The 16,660-nt window shown below is 40.8% G+C and overlaps 1 protein-coding gene across 4 annotated transcripts in view; it reads right to left on the bottom strand.

Annotated features, from left to right (window-relative positions):
• CASZ1 (castor zinc finger 1) overlaps nt 1-16,660 on the bottom strand; it is a 308,192-nt gene that overhangs the window by 12,252 nt on the left and 279,280 nt on the right. For 3 of the 4 annotated variants that reach the window (XM_056543806.1, XM_056543804.1, XM_056543807.1), the window contains 5 exons: nt 8,827-9,339; nt 4,028-4,874; nt 2,859-2,921; nt 2,048-2,138; nt 1,772-1,936 (listed from right to left, as the gene is read on the bottom strand). In XM_056543806.1, coding sequence (XP_056399781.1) covers nt 1,772-1,936; nt 2,048-2,138; nt 2,859-2,921; nt 4,028-4,874; nt 8,827-9,295 — 1,635 coding nt within the window. In that variant the 5' untranslated portion in view covers nt 9,296-9,339. The remainder of the gene's footprint in view (nt 1-1,771; nt 1,937-2,047; nt 2,139-2,858; nt 2,922-4,027; nt 4,875-8,826; nt 9,340-16,660) is intronic. The other variant, XM_056543805.1, reaches the window with a different exon arrangement.

Raw genomic sequence — 16,660 nt, 5'->3', positions numbered from 1 at the left:
ATATATATATATATATATATATATATATATATATTCATTCATTCTTCTATGAGGAGAAAGAGGGGTATATTAAAATGTCACCTTTGTGCAGAATATGAGAGGGTGTTGTCTGTGTATTTGGGCTAGATACAACCTGCATACAGCATCAAGGAGTAGGGTGTTACCTCAGTAGTATCACGGGTCTGGGTGGGGTGTATTTGTATACTGTATAATAAAGCTGGGTGCTGGCATATATATATATATATATATATATATATATATATATATATATATATATCCTCACTCCACTCTACATACAGCTGTGGTAAGATCTGGATATTTTAACAATTTGTTAAATCTTTTCATATTTTATTTTAGGTTGACTTTTCTCTCTGATAGCTGTCACTAACAGCAGTCTGAAGAGTGGAAAAAGAATTGTCACAAGCTAATTGATGCATGCAACAAAAAGTTGTTGCGCAAAAATGTTAATTTTTGAATGCCAAATATACTTTGGCCAATATCCATGTTATTAAAAGGGGAGTTCCAGTTTTATATAAATTAAAAATGAATCATTAATCATTAAATTAATCATAAATACTCCGGTAGAAAACAAATGAACTGGCACCAGAAAGTTAAACAGATTTGAAGATTACTATTTAAAAATCTCAACCGTTTCAGTACTTATCAGCTGCTGTATGCTCCAGAGGAAGTTGTGAAGTTCTTTCCAGTCTGACCATAGTGCTCTCTGCTGCCACCTCTGTCCATCTTAGGGACTGTCCAGAGCAGAAGCCAATCCCCATAGAAAGCTCTGGACAGTTCCTGACACGGACAGAGGTGGCAGCAGAGAGCACTGTGGTCAGACTGGAAAGAACTACACAACTTCCTCTGGAGCATACAGCAGCTGATGAGTACTGGAAAGGTTAAGATTTAACCCCTTTAAGAGTACCCCTTTAAGTTCTGCAGTTTTCTTAAGAACATTATTGCAAATGCACTAGAATCCTGGCATTATTTGTGCCAGAAAAAAACTGTCTAAGGGCTGGGTTCACATCACGTTTTCTCCCGTACGGGAGCTAAAACCTCGCGCTCCCGTATGCCTTTCTATGTGCTCCCATATGTAATTCATTTCAATGAGCCGGCCGGAGTGAAACGTTCGGTCCGGTCGGCTCATTTATGCCCCGTATGCGCTTTTTCCCCGCACCTAAAACCGTGGTCTACCACGGTTTTAGTTCCGGTTGTAAAAGCGCATATGGCGCAAAAATGAGCCGACCGGACCGAACGTTTCACTCCGGCCGGCTCATTGAAATGAATTACATACGGGAGCGCAAGGTTTTAGCTCCTCCCTGCTGTATGCGCTCCCGTAAGGGAAAAAAACGTGGTGTGAACCCAGCCTTACCTGACTTGTGCCACATTTAAGGCGCTTTTTAGATACTTTTCTGCCATGTACAACAAAAGGGGTATGGCTTAAGATCACCAGAATTGTGGAGCAGTGTAAGACAATTAATAGTTGGTCTAAACTTAGACTAGACAGTCTAAGAATGTGACAGTGTGAGCCACTTTAATAAATCTGGTGTATTCTTAGACTGTCAATTCTAAAAGCTGATCCGCACCTATAAATCTGCTGGTGCCCTGTTTTGGAGATCGCAGTTGGGGAGGGATCGGGCAGTTGTAGGTCCCAATGGTCATGCTCCCCCCTCCCCCCCCCCCCCTCCCGCAATCTGACTCTTATGCCATATCCGGTGAATAATTTCAAGGTTTACTATGTAGTAGGTTGGCCATTCTTACTGAGACTTACCTGCATGCAGTGGTAGTGTGTGCTTTTGCCATTTAAATGGCAGCCATGATAGTAAACACTGCAGTCATCTAAAGGACTGAAACGCATGAATCCGTGTTGCAGAGAGTTGTCTCGTTTCTTGTGCATGTTGTAATGACGAATAACATCTTGCTTACTGGTAAATCTCTGAGCAGAGAACAGATACAGGAAATAGTCACACTTATGTACGGCTATTGCCTCACTACGTGTACCTTACATACTAACTGATGGGCAGAGGCAATGTCGGGGTGATGTTACCTGGTAGTTACACTCAGGGTCCAGGCAGTGGTAGTGCTCCCGGTACTGATATGCACAGTGAATATGACCGCAGTGTTGGCTGCCCGAAAATCTACAAAGAAATCAATACTACCAGTGAAAAGATGCAATGTATCTGACATAGTGAAACTATTTTACGATAAGGCACCAATCATTATCAGTTAAATAATAGCTAATTGCGCTACCTTTTGTAATAATGTATATTTTTTATGGAAATGTCACAGCAGAGGATGCACACGTGCATACACACACAGAGAAGAAATATTCTGGGTATGGTGTTTGGCTAACTCCAGCAGTTTACATTAGGCTGCATTCACATCTCGTTTTGTACATACGGGTGTCTGATCCGGCTGGGGGAGGGGAAAACCAAGCGCTCCTGTACCCCAGCCGGATCAGCCCGTAGTAAGTCCATTTACTTTAATGAGCCGACTGGAGTCAAACGGTGACTCCGGTAGGCTCAGTTTTGACCCGTATGTGGTTTCCTGACCGGACCTCAAACCGTAGTATACTATGGTTTTAGGTCCGGTCCAAAACTGCATACGGGTAAAAACTGAGCCGACCGTAGTCACCGTTTGACTCCGGCCGGCTCATTAAAGTAAATGGACTTACTAGGGGTGATCCGGCTGGGGTACGGGAGCGCCCGGTTTTCAACTCCCCTAGCCGGATCAGGCACCTGTATGTACAAAACGAGATGTGAATGCAGCCTTAGATGCTGGTGAAAACTGACACATGGGCTTATGTTATATGGTCCTACAGACAGAAACAGTCTCATCTCCATACAAACCACTCCTACCTGGAAATGTATTTCTGGTATATATTTACATCTTCAGGGGGCTTGTCTGGGGGCAGTCCATTCCTGGTGAGAAAGAGAGGCCAGAGCTGGTTAGAGTCCACTTAGCTCCCTATCCAGCTCCGTCTCATGCCACACTCCCGGATCTGGATATTAGTAATCCACACCCAAATTACTTTTAACCCTTTATGACCATACTTTAGACAACCCCCTCCCTCTTTGCTGCAACAGGCATCCCCACTCATCCGTTTAACCTTATCTCTAGTGTTCCTATGTACTCTATATCATCCTTAGGGAAAACTAGTGATCACCCACCATTCCCACCTTCATACAAGCTTCACAATAAACAATAACAAGCCATTACTTTTAGGTTCCTTTCCTTCTTACTCCTCTCCTTTCCATAATATGACATTTTAAATGGGTACTCCGGCCCTGAGACATCTTATCCCCTATCCAAAGGATAGGGGATAAGATGTCCCTCTGCTGGGGACCCCCGCAATCTTGTATTTGCCACCCACGTGTTTGAGCTGCACGCCGCGGCGTGCAGCTCAAACAGGTGGGTGGCAAATACAAGATTGCAGGGGTCCCCAGCGGCAGGACCCCCGCGGTGAGACATCTTATCCTCTATCCTTTGGATAAGATGTCTCAGGGCCGGAGTACCCCTTTAAGTTGAGAACTATAAAAGGGGTTATCCAGGGAAAAAAAACCTTTTTTTATATATCAACTGGCCCCAGAAAGTTAAACAGATTTGTAAATTACTTCTATTAAAAAATCTTGATCCTTTCAGTACTTATGAGCTTCTGAAGTTGAGTTGTTCTTTTCTGTCTAAGTGCTCTCTGATGACACGTGTCTCGGGAACCACCCAGTTTAGAAGCAAATCCCCATAGCAAACCTCTTCTACTCTGTGCAGTTCCCGAGACAAGCAGAGATGTCAGCAGAGAGCACTGTTGCCAGACGGAAAACAACAACTCAACTTCAGCAGCTGATAATTATTGAAAGGATTAAGATTTTTTAATAGAAGTAATTTACAAATCTGTTTAACTTTCTTGAGCCAGTTGAGATATATATATATAAATTTATTTTCCTGGAATACCCCTTTAATATCATCAGCAGCTTAGCTACATGAGCAGTGTACACCCTTTTGGAATGTGGCTACAAGACTAGGTACTTACTTCACAGTGGAGACTGTCCCTGTAGTGATGGAGTCTGTCTTTGAAAAAGTTGACTTTAGATACTCTGGAGTGTTGAAAGGCAATGTGACTGGTTGTTCAGATGCTGGCACAGGGGTGGTGGGAGTGCTTGTGAGAGGAGCAGGGGATATACTGGGGACAACTGCTGCAGCTTTCAGTGGAGTGAGTTTTTGGATATTACGCACATCGTACTTAGAAGGACGCCCAACTTTTCCTGTTTTAAAAGCAATAGATCCGCCCATGTCTTGGTTCCCTTCACCAGGCTTAAAAAGATGAAGATACTTGACATTCTCCAGGTCATATTTGGAGGGTTTTTTGTAAGTATTTCCATTTTGCGGCCGCAGAGACTCTCCAGTTTTTAATTTCTGAATAAAAAAGTCATATTTTGACGATCGAGACATAAGGCCTTGCATTTGAGAGCTGCCGGCTGTCGTCAGAGGCAAAACGGTAGTTTTGGGTTCTTGCAGAACGATTGCCTCATGTCCTGGACCTCTGCTAGTTAGGGGCTGTGGTGTTGGCTGCAAAGTCGTTGCGCTCTCTTTGCTTTGTACAGTTTTGGAGTTGAGTTCCTCAGCTTTTGCAATATGGGCAGGCCAAGATAGGTTCTCTCCAGCTTTCAACTTTCTGATGTACTCCTCGTATTTGGAGAACCTGGCTCTTTTGCTGAGGGGGTCTTCAGCAGAGGTTTGCTCTGAGGTAGCAGCATTGATCTTCTCAAAGCTAATCTTCTTTGCAAGCTCATCTCTCACATTGGGTTGAGCATACCCAAACATCCCCAGAAATTCACTCATAGTGTTGGCGGCATAATCTCGCAACGTGGATGCTTCTCCTGTATGAATAAAAATTGAAATGTTCAGATTCACAGAGAACACAGCCTGGTCTATCTTTGCCTAGAACACACATCTGGCTCACTCGCTAGGTTTTATGACTTTTAAATTAATTTCTTAAAAAAAAAAAAAAAAAAAGTAATTAATACTGGTAAAATAAAAAGGAGTTCATCAATGGCAAGAAAATCAATTCCCTGAATGTTCTCTGTGATGGCTTTTCAGTACATTAAACAAAGTTTTCATAAATGTCTCTGCTCTCCCATCTTGGCCTAATAGGAAAGAGAATCATTTTACTGGAAGGGGAGCCAAGTCCTATCTGTCAAAATGTATGGAAATTTCTAATATATATATATATACGCTAAGTAATATGCAACTGAACATTGATTCTGTACTAAATGTCATCATTGCAAGTATGCGTTTATTTTTACACTTTTTTTTTTTTAGCAGTAAAATACATGAAATCAGAAAAAATTTAAACCTATGACAAAATAAAAAATGCAGAAGAATCTAAATTACTTAGCTTGTCCAAGCTGGATCCTAGACATTCATTCAAATAGTGTTAAAGGGGTACTTCGGTGGAATTTTTTTTTATTTTTTTTTTAAATCAACTGGTGCCAGAAAGTTAAACAGATTTGTAATTTACTTCTATTAAAAAAAAATCTTAATCCTTCCAGTACTTATTAGCTGCTGAATACTACAGAGGAAATTCTTTTCTTTTTGGAACACAGAGCTCTCTGCTGACATCACGAGCACAGTGCTCTCTGCTGACATCTCTATCCATTTTAGGAACTGTCCAGAGTAGGAGAAAAATCCCCATAGCAAACATATGCTCCTCTGGACAGTTCCTAAAATGGACAGAGATGTCAGCAGAGAGCACCGTGCTCGTGATGTCAGCAGAGAGCTCTTTGTTTCAAAAAGAAAAGAATTTCCTCTGTAGTATTCAGCAGCTAATAAGTACTAGAAGGATTAAGGTTTTTTATTAGAAGTAATTTACAAATCTGTTTAACTTTCTGGCACCAGTTGATTTAAAAAAAAAAGTTTTCCACTGGAGTACCCCTTTAAGAATGATTTATCCTGTGTCATTCTATTTTCTCTAAACCTTACAAACTTTTTTTTTTTTTTTTTTTTTTTTTTTTTTAAAGAATAATTAGTAAATCTGTTTTGTCTTGTATGTGTCTTGTAAGATGTTAGCAGCTTTTTATTAAATATTAACAAACAATTTATCGGCAAGCAAATCAAAGTCCAAGTTCTTTGAAAGAAAATAAAGTTTTAGGAGGAATTCACAGAAGGCAAATTCATTGCAGAAATTTCTGCAAATGAAAATCAGTCCCATTCTTCTTAAAGGGGTACTCCACTGCCTCCAGGGTCCGAAACATTTAGTTCCGAATGCTGGATACGGGCTGCGGGGGTCGTGACGTCACACCACACCCCCTCAATGCAAGTCTATGGGAGGGGGCGTGACGTACGTCACGCCCCCTCCCATAGACTTGCATTGAGGGGGTGTGGTGTGACTTCACGACCCCCGTATCCAGCATTCGGAACTAAACGTTCTGGACGCTGGGGCAGTGGAGTACCCCTTTAATGGGGATATCTCAGATAAATGGAACAGTTGCAAAAATGTCTGCAACAAATCTGTCTTGTGTAAATTCAGCCTGAGAAGATGGAGCATGCTCAGTATGGGGTTGGTATTCGTGTTGAAATAGTAGGGGTAATGTACCCCCCCCCATCAATTCTGCCATGACTATAGGCTGGTCCTTCGTTTTGCAGACATTTTTACACATAGGGGGAGATATTCAAAGCTGAAGTTGCCTCTTCGGTGTGTGGACTGCGCCAATTTTGTTGTGGCGCAGCGCACATTTTCAAAATAATTTTGCCTTGTTTGCACCATGCGCGCTGGTTATTGTTCACGTGCATAATAACCCACTGTATTGTATTCTCTGTAAAGATTGCAAGCTTTTGTGAGCAGGGCCTCGCTTGCTTTGTTTGTTCCTATCTAATGACTTATTTTGTTTGTGCATTCATCCTCTGAAATTGAAAGTGCTGTGGAATATCTTGCTGCTATGTATTAAAAGTATTTTATATTTTTCTATAATATATATATATATATATATATATATATATATATATATATATATATTTATTTATTTTCTACCCTATTCACATGCTCTGGTAAAAAAAAATATGCAGATTTTTGCTGCAATGGAAGACACACACACACATTGGCCCTCATTTACTATTGCAAACCCGACATGTTTTGTCGGGTTGTGCGCCAGATTCTGTCGCATTGCGCCAGAAATTCTGTCTGCACCAGATTGTGCGCCAGAATTGAAAAAAACCCGACTAACTCTCCATTTTGCTAAGAAAACCCGACAAAGGGGGCATGGCCGCCGGGAAAAGGGGGCGTGGTATCAGAAAAGGGACGTGTTCCCGACATTTTCACAAAAACCCAACATATTTACTAAGGTTTCCACATAAAATGTGGTGGATTGGAGCTGAGGAAAACCCGACAGATCAGAACATGTGTAAAAAAAAAAAGCAAAGTGTAGGGAAAGTGGAAAATGTAGGGAAACCTTAGTAAATACCGTGGAAAATAAATTGTAGGGAATTAAAACCCAAAAAGAAAACTACACAACACTCTTGGTAAATAAGGGCCATTCTGTGAGAAAATTAGCGTGTTTATTATTATTGTGGATTCTGCAGTGGAAAAGCCACAAATTCTGGTGCCGGTCAGTAGTAGGCCTCGGATTTCTGCCACATAGTCACTATGCATATTCAGTTCATGACTATTATAGATGTAGTTGTGGGCCGATAAGCAATATTATTAACAAAACTGATTACTACTATTCACTGACAGGCGAGGAAACGGATCTGTGTATTTATTATATTGGCCGAGCATTGTGAGAAATATCTGTGGTTTAAAAGCAATTAATGGAGAAGTAGACCTCTGTGTTTGCATATAGTGCAGAGAAAGCTCATCCTGGTGTCCCCTGGTTAGATGTCAAGGGACACAGAACTCAGAGATAAAAATAGCACTTGCTGTCTATATTTGGAAAGAAAACACTAAAGACGTAGGAATCTTTCCTGATCCAAGATCTCAGTAGAAGTGGCTGCGTGTACTGTACTCCTGTGTGTTTATGGCACTATCTGTGCACACAATGAGCGGAGTCACCTTGTCCCATGGAGGGAAATGCTTTCCTATGGGCGTCTGTTGAAGGTCACACATCTTCCCATTGATCTCACAATGTTTGTTAATTACTTTGTCACTGATGTGGTGAAGGATAATTAAACAGCTCTGTTTATATCTTCATGCATAATTATGAGCCGAGCACTGCCACTCGCAGCCAACCGGCAGACAGCCGAGCCAACAGTCTGACCGCCTAAACACTCACACAAAGATATATAGAGCGGGATTACAAGTCCGCTCCTGTCTGTGTGTCTGTGTCACATTGAAGAACAAGTGCTTCATGGTCAGTAAAACCAGGGGGCACTATTAGAGACCCTTTTTGATAGCCGAAGGATGGGTTAACAGACGTACGATACAGAGGACTCTTTTTTTTTACTGATCGTGTATGCATTCAGTTTTTAGCTTAATATGAACGTGGTCAAACTTTTTTTTTTTTATATAACATTTGTGCGTAATATAAATGTTGGCTGCCTAAATGTTGTAACGGAGTAGGTCCAGAGTTTTCCTTATAGTTTGCCTCTCTATTTTACACTAAGCCCATTATTTATGTGCATTGATATTCTCTCTTAGCAGTTCACAAAATTAAAGGAACATTAATTTTTGTTTTTTTTAAATGTCAGTAAAAGTACAATGCAGAATATTTAAATGCTGGGATTATAGGATATCCGATTACTTTTATTGGCCTTCATTGAGCATATATATATATATATATGGCACACTGGTTAGGAAAACACTCTGCTGTTGTATCATGGCGTTATAGTATCACTTACCTGAGGGTGCTCCTGAGGTTGGTTTTGTAGGTGCTTCTGCATCCTTAGAGACTGTCCTTTCTGATTCTTTTTCTTCCAAGAATCTATTACCTTGGGAGGCTCTGGACTCCTCAGTGTTGTCTTCTTCATCACTGCACCCCTTAGGCTGTACCATATAGACCCCCTCAGGGGGAAGTTCGGGCAGTCCTAATTTTTTGATCGTCCTTTCAGTGGGTTCATCTGTGTATTCCCCATTGACCCATTTTTCGATCACCTCCCTTCGTCGCTTATCTTCCTCAGCACTTCGTTGATCAATACCAGGGCCTTCAGTGGGATCCACTATTTGTTTTTGTTCCCCGTTTTTTTTGTTGTTTTCTAGAGGCCCAGCTTCAGCATCTCTTGTCTCTGATCCCTGTTCTGATACAACTTGCCGGCTCAGTTTGGCACAGATAGCATTTAGTTTCAGGCCGCCTTTCCGTTTGGCAGCCATCTTCGGCTTTCCTGAGGTTCCGTCAATGCAAACACTTCTTTCAGCTGTAGGTGGGGAACAGAGACAAAAAAAAGACAATAGTAAATGATCTAACAGACTTAGGAGTGTGCAATGTAACATCAGAATGGCCAACAATACTTAAACTAGCATAAACCTTTACTACTCTGCTCGCAGCAACTGTAGGGACCCTCCATAACTAACAATAACTAAATACAGTGGTCCCTCAAGTTACAATATTAATCGGTTCCAGGACAACCATTGTATGTTGAAACCATTGTACGTTGAGACCATAACTCTATGGAAACCTGGTAATTGGTTCTGAAGCCACCAAAATGTCATCCAAAAATAGAAAAAAGTGAGGATTAAAGAAAAATAAGTAGATAACTAATATAGATAAAGCAAATCCTTATATATAAAAGTAAGAAAGATCTGCTGGGAGCTGTAATCACTGTCTATGTCAGTGTTTTTCCAACCAGGGTGCCTCCAGCGGTTGCAAAACTACAACTCCCAGCATGCCCGGACAGCCTTTGGCTGTCCGGGCATGCTGGGAGTTGTAGTTTTGCAACAGCTGTAGGCACCCTCGTTGGCAAACACTGGTCTATGTAGAGGACGGGAGCTTCTTCAGGGTCCTGTACAGTACACAAGGTTCTAAAAAAGGAACATGGAGCCGCCCTCACCTGGTGTCCAAAGAAGCAGCTAACCCTGGGACAGGTAAACAGTAGTATGGAACATGTAATACCCCCCAGTACTGTAGGGGGCGCTACCAGACAGGAATTCAGTGCATACACTTCAGTAATACAGGGGTTTTACCAGTGAATGTCCATTCTGATTGGTCGGTTCTTCCGGCCATTGACACGTTTCACAGATCTGGACTGTCTGTGCATTGTATGTTGAGTCTGGTTTCAAGTTACAATGGTCCAGAAAAGATCATTGTATGTTGAAAATATTGTATGTTGAGGCCATTGTAAGTTGAGGGATCACTGTATTCATATGAAAGTCTTCTAGTGATGTGTTTTTGAAGGACACTTGGGCAGCTCCTGTGTGCCTCGAGGGGTTGCACCAGCCAAATCAGCCACTGGGTATGAGAATTTGTCACTTTTCTTTCAAGGTATACTCCAGTGGGAAAAAAAATTTTTTCAAATCAACTGGTGCCAGAAAGTTATACAGATATGTAAATTACTTCTATATGAAAATCTTAATCCTTCCAGTACTTATCAGCTGTTGTATGCTCCAGAGGAAGTTGTGTAGTTCATTCCAGTCTGACCACAGTGCTCTCTGCCGCTTCCTCTGTCTGTGTCAGGAACTATCCAGAGCAGGAGAGGTTTACTATAGGGAATTGCTTCTACTCTGGACAGTTCCTGACATGGACAGAAGTAGCAGCAGAGAGCACTGTGGTCAGACTGGAAAGAACTACACAACTTCCTCTGGAGCATACAACAGCTGATAAGTACTGAAAGGATTAAGATTTATAAATGAAGTCATTTACAAATCTGTTTATCTTTTAGGAGGCATCAGTTGATTTGAAAACATTTGTTTCCCATCGGAGTACCCCTTTAACCTTCACAATTACTTAAAGTGGCCTAACATTTATTGTTCCTTTTTTTTTTTTTTTTATTATCCTCACCCTTGAATTTTTAGTGAACACTGCTAATATAGAGTCGAAGCCGCTATTATAAATCAGTTGACACTAGGAAACCTCTGTAGGATCAGCACTTGGCTTCTCCATCTTCTCTTGTGCATTTCATTATTATTATTTTTTTAAATGACTCACAGATCCAATCTTCTTTGTAATTACAGTGATCCCTCAAATTACAATGGCCTCAACATACAATAGTTTCAACATACAATGGTCTTTTCTGGACCATTCTAACTTGAAACCAGACTCAACATACAATGTACAGACAGTCCAGATCTGTAAAACGTGTCAATGGCCGGAAGAACTCACCAATCAGAATGGACATTTCACTGGTAAAAACACCTGAACACCTGATTACTGAAGCGTATGCACTGAATTCCTGTCTGGTAGCGCCCCCTACAGTACAGGGAGGTGGTACATGTTCTGTACTACTCTTTACCTGTATTACTGAAGTGTATGCACTGACTGGTAGCACCCCCTACAGTACAGGGAGGTATTACATGTTGTGTACTCTTTACCTGTATTACTGAAGTGCATGCACTGACTGGCTGTCTGGTAGCACCCCCTACAGTACAGGGAGGTACTACATGTTCTGTACTACTCTTTACCTGTATTACTGAAGCGTATGCACCGAATTCCTGTCGGGTAGTGCCCCCTACAGTACAGGGAGGTACTACATGTTCTGTACTACTCTTTACCTGTAATACTGAAGCGTATGCACCGAATTCCTGTCTGGTAGTGCCCCCTACAGTACAGGTAATTCTGTAACCTGACAGTTCAAAGCAAACAGATAGTAGGTTACACATGTTGAGAAGCAGCCAAAAAACAAGTGCAGGGCTCCTGATGATCCTGAGATGCATTTAAGGTGAGGGTGTACGAGTCATTGGGATGGGAAGTCAGATGTGCCTATAAATACAGCAGTGCAATTTTGGTGTCCTGTTTAGATGGATACATGTGATCCTGACTGTAATTATACTTATAAACCAGTTTCAGTAGGTGACCATGGTTGAGAAGTGAGAAATTGATGTTTATTACAAATTACCACAGTGGACTGGCAATGGTTAACTGGCTGCTCCCACACTGGTTGAGCGAGCCTAGCATGTTATTGCTCTGTTAAAATAAACATCCCGCTTTATTTCATTTAGCCCAAACAAAAATTCTTTTATTTTACATCAATATAAGGAAGACATTCATAAAACCGGCCTGTCAAACTGAACGTTTTCATCTTTTTCCCAGCACAAACTCACTAACTACTTTATTTACACACACAACTTCCTCTTAAAACAATGCCAGCACAATGTAATTGCCTCATGGGCCCGTCTCCCAAAACTGGTGAGGATGCACCGAGGAAAGATCTGGAACAAGAAACTCCGCTCTCTAATCTATGGAAGAATCCACAGCTATCCTGAGTGTATTCTGTTCTACGTCTTATATAGAAGTAAATATATGTGTCAGTCACTGGTGAATTACTACACTTGGGTCAGCAGAAAAAATATACTTTTTTTTTTTTTTTTATGAATAATCTATATAAAACTCAATGTGTGTGTGTGTATGTGTGTATGTGTATGTGTGTATATATATATATGTGTGTATGTATGTGTGTATATATATATATATATATATATATATAACTCAATGTGTATGTGTATGTATGTGTGTATGTTCCACAAAAACGTCCAAACGGCTAAAGATATTAACATGAAACTTGGCCACATGTTACTTATATGTCATCAACAAACATAGGATAGGTGATTTAACCCTTACTCACCCCCCATTTGCCAGGGTCGGGGTTTTTGTTTAAAGTCCCATACAAGTCAATGGGAAATATATGTTACTGCATAACTTCCAAACGGCTGGAGATATTTCGATAATACTTGGTTACATGTTACTTATATGTCCACTTAAAATATAGGATAGTTAATTTAACCCTTAACTACCCCATTTGTGAGGGTCGGAGTTTTTGTTTAAAGTCCCATGCAAATCAATGGGGAAATGTATGTTCCCACATAACTTCCTTACTGCTGGAGATATTTCAGTACCTGGTACACATATTACGGGTTGGGATATGAGGACGGGATAGGAGGTCGAGATAAGAGGTCGGGATAGGAGGTCGGGATAGGAGGTCGGGATAGGAGGTCGGGATAGTAGGACGGGATAGGAGGTCGAGATAAGAGGTCGGGATAGGAGGTCGAGATATGATGACGGGATAGGAGGTCGAGATAGGAGGACGGGATAAGAGGTCAGGATAGGAGAACTTGATAGGTCGGGATAGGAGGTCGAGATAGGAGGACGGGATAGGAGCTTGGCGTATGAGGACGGGATATGGGGTTGGGATATCACAACAATATATGAGGACGGAATATGAAGTCAAAAGCTTCCTCCTTTGTTGATTTTCCTCCCCAACAAGGATGAGGAAGGAAAAAACGGGCAACGCCGGGTATTCAGCTAGTTTTTAGCTATAAAAAGGGAATAAGATATACACTAAAAGTGCACAGTATAGACCATGCCTTAGCCAGTGAACTCTATTATGGAGGATTCACTCAAAAGTAACCTGACTGGTGTCCTAGATCCAATGTCTTTTACTCTCAAAGATAACTTACCGAACTGAAGAAAAGTTACAAGAAAAATGTACTTTTTTACAGAAGTCTGCAACTTTATAGATAATTTACCTGGTTAAAGGGATGTGTCCTTAAAGGGGTACTCTGCTGCTCGGCGTTTGGAACAAACTGTTCCGAACGCTGGAGCCAGGAGCTCGTGACATCATAGCCCCGCCCCCTCATGACTTCACGCCCGCCACCTCAATGCAAGTCTATGGGAGGGGGCGTGACAGCCGTCACGCCCCCTCCCATAGACTTGCATTGAGGTGGCGGGGCTATGACATCACGAGCTCCCGACTCCAGCGTTCGGAACAGTTTGTTCCACACGCTGAGCAGCGGAGTACCCCTTTAAAGGTGTTCTCTAAGATTAGAAACATTTTGTTCTCAGAAATAGCGTCACTGCTGTCCATTGGCTGTGTCTGGTATTTCAGCTCTGCTCGTTTTTTTGGCTGAATACTGCAATACAAGACACATCCCATGCTGCAAGAGTGAAGGCTTTTTATAGGGGAAAGAACAGCGCTAGAATATTCATCTGTATTATGACATTGTTCCCTAAATTGTATATCTATACAGCAATATATTTATGCAACTTCCATTGGATTTTCCTTAAGCTGCAAAGCAAAATATAAAAAGAGGTAACATGTTAAATAAAAAATAAAAAAAAAATAAAAAACTTGACAATATGGTAGATCACAAGAAATTTGTAATATCCCCATTGTAATTTTGATATAGAGTTCTGCATACCAATATATCCATGTGGTATGTATGTAAACCATTGCCTGCTTATGTGTACAGCATATAGGGCATTCAGATTATCAATAAAACACATTATTGCTTTTAGTTCAGGAGGTGACCTTGGACGTGCGCCGTCCCCTGCTGCTCGCGTCCTTGTCAGTTTTATGCTTACTGAAAGGTAGGAGTTTTAGTTTTAAGTGAATATGCTGCAATGAAATTTCCATTTCATAGTGGTTTTTTTTTTTTTTTGTGTGTGTTTTGCTTGTATTGGATTATTTTTCGAGTAAAAGCACACACTCACATTTGTAGACTGCTGACACCTAGTAAAATGACCCATGCAACTATGGTGAAGTAATGGAATCGGACAAAATCTAAGTAGTACATTTGCTTCATGCACTACTCCATAGGTGTAGCTATGAAAATACATCATCCCAAAAAACAAAAACCAAGCTGAAGACATCCACCATTCTAAAAGTATTGTCCATAGGGTAACAAATTAAGTTTTTGTGCAGGGTAACAAAGTGACATATTTGAACAATGGAGATAACCTCTGTCCTATGACCGTAAGAGAATTAAATATAGAAATCTCTCCTGCTCCTTTGGTAATCTATAAGCCCTTGTTAAATCTTATCCTTGTATTGTGCTACCTGAAATATATCTGGAAAGGCTCAGTGTGTGGCTTATTCTTTAAATGGAGGGGCATCTGTTTCCAGCTGTCATTCACACAGCTTGTTAGTACCACATCTTCCAAATAGCCAGATGAAATATTAATCCTGTGTATTTTCATTAGATAAACTTAATTGCTTGCATCTGATGAACTGATTGTCTCTGCAGTACAGACAACTCGCACAAGAGCAGCATCACTGGCATAAACTAATACTTGTCACCTTCCTCACGCTGTGCCAGGGTGACCCCCTCAGAGATGGCATTCAACATTGCTTCTTTGTCCAGGGTACTACAACTACCAGCACAACTCATGGCCATGTGCAAATACTACAGTGGTTGTTGGTGTTTAGAATGATGTACCTGATACATGCGAAAGTCTATAACTGTATGGAAAGCAAAAGCCAAAAAGAAAAAAAAAAATTGCCAACACTAAAAGGGGTATTCTAGTGGAAAACTTTTTTATTTTTTTAAATGAACTGATGCCAGAAAGTTAGGCTGGGTTCACACTACGTTTTCTCCCATACGGGAGCGCATACGGCAGGGGGGAGCTAAAACCTCGCGCTCCCGTATGCCTTCGTATGCGCTCCCGTATGTCATTCATTTCAATGAGCCGGCCAGAGTGAAACGTTCGGTCCCTTCGGCTCATTTTTGCGCCGTATGCGCTTTTACAACCGGACCTAAAACTGTGGTCAACCACGGTTTTAGGTCCGGTTGTAAAAGCGCATACGGCGCAAAAATGAGCCGACCGGACCGAACGTTTCATTCCGACCGGCTCATTGAAATCAATGACATACGGGAGCGCATACGAAGGCATACGGGAGCGCGAGGTTTTAGCTCCCCCCTGCCGTATGCGCTCCCGTATGGGACAAAACGTAGCGTGAACCCAGCCTTAAACAGATTTGTAAATTACTTCTATTAAAAAAAATCTTTACCTTCAAGTACTTTTTAGCAGCTGTATGCTACAGAGGAAATTTTCTTTTTTGAATTTTTTTTTTTTTGTCTCGTCCACAGTACTCTCTGCTGACACCTCTGTCCGTGTCAGGAACTGTCCAGAGAGGCATAGGTTTGCAAATGGGATTTTCTCCTGCTCTGGACACTTCCTGATATGGACATCAGGTGTCAGCAGAGAGCACAGTGGACAAGACAAAAAAGAAATTCAAAAAGAAAACAATTTCCTCTGTAGCATACAGCTGCTAAAAAGTACTGGAAGGGTAAAGATTTAGATGTTTTAATAGAAGTCATTTACAAATCTTTTTTTTTTTTTTTTTTTTTTTTATAAAACTGTTTATTTGTAGTTTTAAAAATTTTTTACAAAATGATAACAAAGGAAAATAGAGATAAGGTATAAAGACAAAATGGAAATTAAAACATATCAGTGTCATGTATATATAGCAAAGTTATGACATCACAATAACAATGAGTAGCATTGTCACTATGCTTCAATATACAATACATGCTATTTTTTTTTTTTTTATACCTAATTAAGTCGATAGAAAATAGATTAAGCTTACCATTCTACACATGGCAAGTTAGCTTATCTACATGACCAGTATAACAGCCTTGCTGAACATATTCCATTTTAAGTAAAGAGAGAAGAAAAAGGAAAATAAAAAAGAAGAAATAAAATGGAAAAAACTTTCTGGCACCAGTTGATTTAAAAAAAAAAAAAAAAAAAAAAATTCCCACCGGAGTACCCCTTTAGTTCACTATAAGTATAAGAGCAGACATGAT

The sequence above is a fragment of the Hyla sarda genome, chromosome 10, assembly GCF_029499605.1.
Source record: "Hyla sarda isolate aHylSar1 chromosome 10, aHylSar1.hap1, whole genome shotgun sequence".
NCBI lineage: Eukaryota > Metazoa > Chordata > Amphibia > Anura > Hylidae > Hyla > Hyla sarda.
This window is presented reverse-complemented; position numbering and strand designations above follow the sequence as displayed.